Source organism: Sapajus apella, unplaced genomic scaffold, assembly GCF_009761245.1.
Source record: "Sapajus apella isolate SASKATOON/1434 unplaced genomic scaffold, GSC_monkey_1.0 scaffold31, whole genome shotgun sequence".
NCBI classification, from domain to species: Eukaryota; Metazoa; Chordata; class Mammalia; order Primates; family Cebidae; genus Sapajus; species Sapajus apella.
Window position 1 is genome coordinate 24,820,081 of NW_022436971.1, and position 5,536 is coordinate 24,825,616.

Genomic DNA, 5,536 nt, shown 5'->3' on the forward strand with positions numbered 1-5,536 from the left:
ATTCCCCACTGTGTACCTTCTCCACCACTTACATTCCCCACTGTGTACATCTTTCACATTTACATTCCCGATCATGTATATTCCTCACTATATGCACTCCCCACTGTATACCTTCTCCACCACTTACATTCCCCACTGTGTACATTTTCAATTATAACATCCATTATGACATTCTTCAGCATATACCTTCCTCACTACAATTACTGTAGAAGCATCTAGAAGATTTTGTGAGTCAAGGCTCGTCACACCTCCTTGTTCATCAGATTGTATTTATTCCTATTAGTGAATTTAAACATCTCTTCATATAATTGCTGGTGTTTGGGATTTAATTTTATCTGAAAAGTCTCTTCATTTCATTGGTCTATTTTTTCCTGTTGGAATATTTGTTGCTGTCTCAATTTATGGAAATGTTTAGATATTACAGATTTTGTTGGTCATTTTGGTTGCAGCATATTTGAACATTTATCATTTTTCTTTTGATCTTGTTTTTCATAATTTTACTATATGAAAGTTTTAAGTTTTATCTAAAAATATGTTTGTCATTTAATTTTTATAGATTTGGATACTTTGGTCATGGTTAAGCTCTTCCCACCTCCTATACAAGAGTGTATTCATAGTTTTCTAGATTTTCCTGTGATATTTCATCTTTGCATTTACTGGATACTTAGTCTTCATATAATTTGAAATCATTTTCCCAATTTTCCCTCCTCCCCAATATACAATTCTAGTTGAAATAGTATTATGTACTTGTATCCATTCTGTAATTTTTCAATGCTAATTACAGTAACATTACATGTATACATTTATTAATTTGAGAGATAATTTTATTTCTTGCTTTCCATTTGTTGAGATTTTATTTGTCTTTCAGTAAGATTTCATAGTTTCTGTGCCTTTTGTGTTAAATTTGTTCCCAAATACTTTGCTATTTTGATTTGCTATGGCGAATGGGATGCACTTTTCTATTTCTGCTTGGTGCCATTTTCACAGTTAAGGAAATTTTAATTTGCATGTATTTTACTTGTCTTACAGCTGGTCACTTGCCCAAAAATATTTCTAATCGATTTTAAAAAATAGATTCTCATGGAATATTTGTATCCTTTTCCCTATCCCACCAATGTTTATTTCTAAATTCTTCTTTTCATAAGTTTCTTAGGCCAATGGCCTTTGAACTGGTGTATGCCTATCTTTAGGGGTACCCAGAGGCTACAAAAGGGTGTGTGGGCACAGGTCACTTAAGAGACCCCAGATCTCCAGCTCCTGGAAAGTTCTTTTTAAAGCAGGCCAGCTGAGAACATGATGTGCAGAGTATGCTCTTCATCTTCTATACTGTTAGAATCATTATTTGTACACTTTAAGAAGAAAAGCAAGCCCCAGACCATCCCACCTCTCACTGCACTGCACTGCCCTAAAGAGTCAGAACAGGAATCCAGTGTGGAACGTGGATGTGGATGTGGAAGCAGTTAGTGCATGGCTCTTATGCACAGTAAATCCTTCCATCAATCAATGGTTTCTGTTTCTTCACCTTCAGTGCAATTGAAGAAGGACCTAATAGAATTTTTCATCTGAATTTATAATGAGAATAGTGTGTGTACTTCTGTGTCATACAGATACCAGATATTTATCGTCTCCCTCATACTTGCTGTATCTCCTGGGCTTATTCAGGCATACCTTCTGATGGAACACACAATCAAATGATGATGATCCTTTCAACTTAGTGATTTAAAATATTTGCTCAGCAAGGGCAGGATTTGGCAATGTTGTGTATTTTATATAATATAAACAACAAAATCACCATTCCCCTCTTTTTTTGCAGGTAACAGAAATGAATATAAGCTCTATCCTGAACTTTCCAGCTATCACGACAGAGTTGGTAAATCAATAACCCTATATGTTATAAATGATTCATATTCATCTTGTGATCACAAACTTCCAACCAATCTGATAGGTTATGAAAATCTGTGGGAAATGTTCAGCCCTTTTCTTTAATTTGTAGGATATTCACATTATTTTGAGAAGTACTTCATTTAGAAAATGCTGTGCTCAGTTCTCTTACTTGCCTTTCAGACAGTGAGGGTGTTAGGAAGCTGACAGTTAGTGTTATCTGTGTAGGGAGCGTGTGCTGGGGACAGTGTGGCTGAGCCAGGGAGCCATGGTATTGTCTGAGGAGCACATGAGCTCCTCAACACCTGCCAGAAGCGCTTGAATTTACAGTGGAGATGAAATGTTTGCCAGCATTTGCCAACTTTGAATTATGATTTGATCCTAATTGCATTTTCTTTGTGTTTTAGCCCCATACATTTTATATTTCTAAGAATTTTTTTATTTTATTTTTCAAGCTCAAATGTTTTGTTATTATTGGAAAATACTTTATAAAACTTGTTAATATTTACCATAGAAAAAATGATCCTTCAACCTATCTTCCTTAAATATTCTTCAGAAACTTTCCTGGAAGGAATTGAGCAATTATTTGCGAATGTGAGTAGGACACAAATTGAGGGCAAAGTTAAATAGTCAAAAAACAGTCTGTTTATTTTTTCACATTGAATACTTTGTCATTGGAGTCGCAAAGCTATATGCTGCTGGATATATAACTGTCAGAGAATTAAACAGTTCATGTAAAAATAAAATACCAAAAAATTAGGTACTCAAGCATAGTTTTAAAATCTATATCATACATATAAAAATATGTCGATCTCTTAAGCAGCCTCCCCTGAAGAGGTCAACATTTTCCTGATGGATTTAGGGTTGGTGACCTTTCTTTTCTCCCTGGCTTCTCCTTCTGGGAGCCCCCTCTGGTTTTTCCCAGGTGGTTCTCCTCTGAAGGGCTGAGCGTCTGCTCCTAGAGTCCTGTACGGATAGCAGGTGTGATGGACTGGGGGCTCACCCACAGAAGGTGCTGCGCTGTGGTCTTAGTATATACAGAAAGCTCTGAGAGGCTTTTAAAAATGCGTTTCACCCTTTATGGTTCACAGCCATGTTAGAGGCCATGTTAAAGGGAATCAAAAGTTTGTCCTTTGGATGCAGGTCCTTTAGAAGCAAAAGTGATTACGGTATAAATGTTTACACCAAGACAGCAATAAAACATCTAGATTTTTATCTTACACAGCGTCTTACTTTTAAAGACTCAAGATTAGACTGAGATTTGTGTATCTAGTTGTTAAAGCGTTCCTAAACTTGGCAAGGTGAGCTGACTGGCTGCACGTGCTTGGGAAGGGAGCAGCGTCACGACAGAGAGACAGAGCTGAGGGAAGCTGGCTGCAAAATAACCGAGGCCCTGATCCCCCAGGGAATGCCTTGGTCATGGGACACTGGGCACGAGAGCTCCTTTCATCAGAAACTTCTCATAAATGGCACCAAGGAAAACTGTTTCATGACACGGAACTAAACTCTAAGTGGGCTGTGGAGACAGAGGGTCCAGTCTGTGTCCCGAGCTTTCATCTTCCAGTCATGTGATCCATGGCTGTTCTTTGGTTGATTCTGTGTTTGTATTTGACGATACGACGAGGTACATTGTAACTCAGTTACAGCTGAGTTAGTATTCCTTTAGCGCATTCTCCAAAGAGGCTCTTGAAGATAAAACGGGAGATTTACAGTCCACTTTTTAAATAAAACTTAGTTTACATTACTGTATTTTTTAAGAAGCAGCTGTGAAGGCATTAACCTGTTACCAAGGATTTCCTCATGTCTGCTTACCATCATTGCAGGGAAAAGTCACAGTTACGTGGCCCTAGGGCCCGAGCCTTAAATCAAAAACCTGATGAAGCAGGTCCCTCAGTCCTCCGCGTGCGAGCTCATGGATCTGTCTCAGCCCCAGAGACGGTTGTCAGGCGTGACGATTGGCAGCATCGCCTGTCCTGTCCTCCCACCATCTTCGGCTTTGCCCTTTGGAAGGTCCAGCTGCGTAGTTCTTGGGCCTCTCATGCCTTGCTAATGCACGTCCAATTTTCCGATCTTCCCTCTAGGGACTCTGGAAGGGATGGTTTTGTAATCACAAGCTGGACCCTCCTACGTCAGCATTCTTCCCTTCCCCTTTCCCATCCCATACCTGTCAGGGACAGGGTTTCTCAACCGGGGCACTTCACACAGTGTTGGCTGGATAACACTTTGTTGTAGGGGCTGCCCTGTCCCTCATAGGGTCCTTAGCAAAGGCTGTGTTCTCTTAGTTGTGACCTTCCCAAGGTTGCGGCTTTTTTCCTGAAACAGACCAGGCCAGGTGTGCTGGCTGCATGGGGACCACCTTATCAGGCTCCATGAGAAAGTGGACCGGAAGTGAAACAGGGACATCCACAGGCCAGCCTTCCTAATCATGGGCCTCGGGGCAGCTGCCAATCACCAGTGCTGACTGTAATCTAACTCTGCTTCCTGTTTGGGAAAAATAACCCCTACTTGAACTAAACTTGAATATTATAAAGGAAATAGCCAATTCTCTCAAAGATCCTTCAGATTTTTTAAGTCCACAAGTATAAAGCTTAAAGACATATGGTGTGTAGAAGGAAAGGCATCTGTGAACATCCAGCTTTTTAGTAACTCAGTGGGGTTTGCTTCCTGGTAACCAGGAAGGGCTTTCTTCATGTAAGGAATTATCACTTGGCTTACCTTATTGTAGTGAAATCTTTTGTGGGCATTAAACTTCTCATTGTGAAAATTATCTCTAATATTTACATTAAAGAGGAACTTTAAGTCATTTGGAGTTTTTCAGAGAAAAAAATTAACAGAAAACAGCACTCACTGGCTCGTGAACTGTTATCTCAGAAAGCAGATGGGCCACTGGGTCTGTTGGCTTCGCTCCTGTGATTTTCAGGTGGATGGAGTTTCTCCAACAACAGCTCAACTCATGACTCTCCTCTCCTCCCAGGAGGCAGACGCATTTATGGTGAATTGGGGGAGGAACTGGGTGAGGCATTCGGCACAAGGAACAGAGTCAATACACATCTTAGCCTCAGGAAAGGAGAAACGTCAGCTCGCGGCCCTCAGACCTGCAGTGGCGGCCTCGCCTTTCAGCTGCGCGGCCCCTACCCTGGTCTCCCACTCCGCTTTGTCCTCATTTCATCTGGAATCTGCAGTTCAGAGAAAATTAGACAATACCTGAATGTGAGGGCAGGGACTAACCAGGTCTGTGATCTCTCCTTCTTAGTTCATAATATATTTATTTCTCAATTATTCATCATAAAATATGTTCCTGAAACTGCTTAGAACCAATTCAGTGATCACGGATTCCCCGGAGCCACAGCACGGCTGTCATTTGTGTAGTCGGGATAACCCAGCGATGCCGGTGGCACTCATCCTTCTGGAACATTCGCCTCGTAAAATCAAATGCTCTGATCAATGTCAGTTTGGTCTGCTGAGCACAGTTGAACATTTACGAGGTTACTGAGGGCCTTGGACGACCTGGAGACTCACTTCATTGGATCCTGACCGTGGACAAATCACTTGACATCTCGAAGGCTCAGTTTCAACTTCTGTGGCGTGGGGTAGGAGTAGCCGGCTCATTGCAGCGAGCGCTGCCCGCCGTGAGCGCTGCCCGCCGTGAGCGCTG

At 41.3% G+C, this 5,536-nt stretch overlaps 1 protein-coding gene across 4 annotated transcripts in view; it reads left to right on the forward strand.

Moving 5' to 3' along the window:
* Positions 1–5,536, forward strand: part of SH3YL1 (SH3 and SYLF domain containing 1) — a 43,993-nt gene that overhangs the window by 35,355 nt on the left and 3,102 nt on the right. For 2 of the 4 annotated variants that reach the window (XM_032294297.1, XM_032294295.1), the window contains one exon: positions 1,814–1,870. The exons of the other annotated variants lie outside the window; for them this stretch is intronic. In XM_032294297.1, the coding sequence (XP_032150188.1) occupies positions 1,814–1,870 (57 nt within the window). The remainder of the gene's footprint in view (positions 1–1,813; positions 1,871–5,536) is intronic. 4 annotated transcript variants of the gene reach the window in all.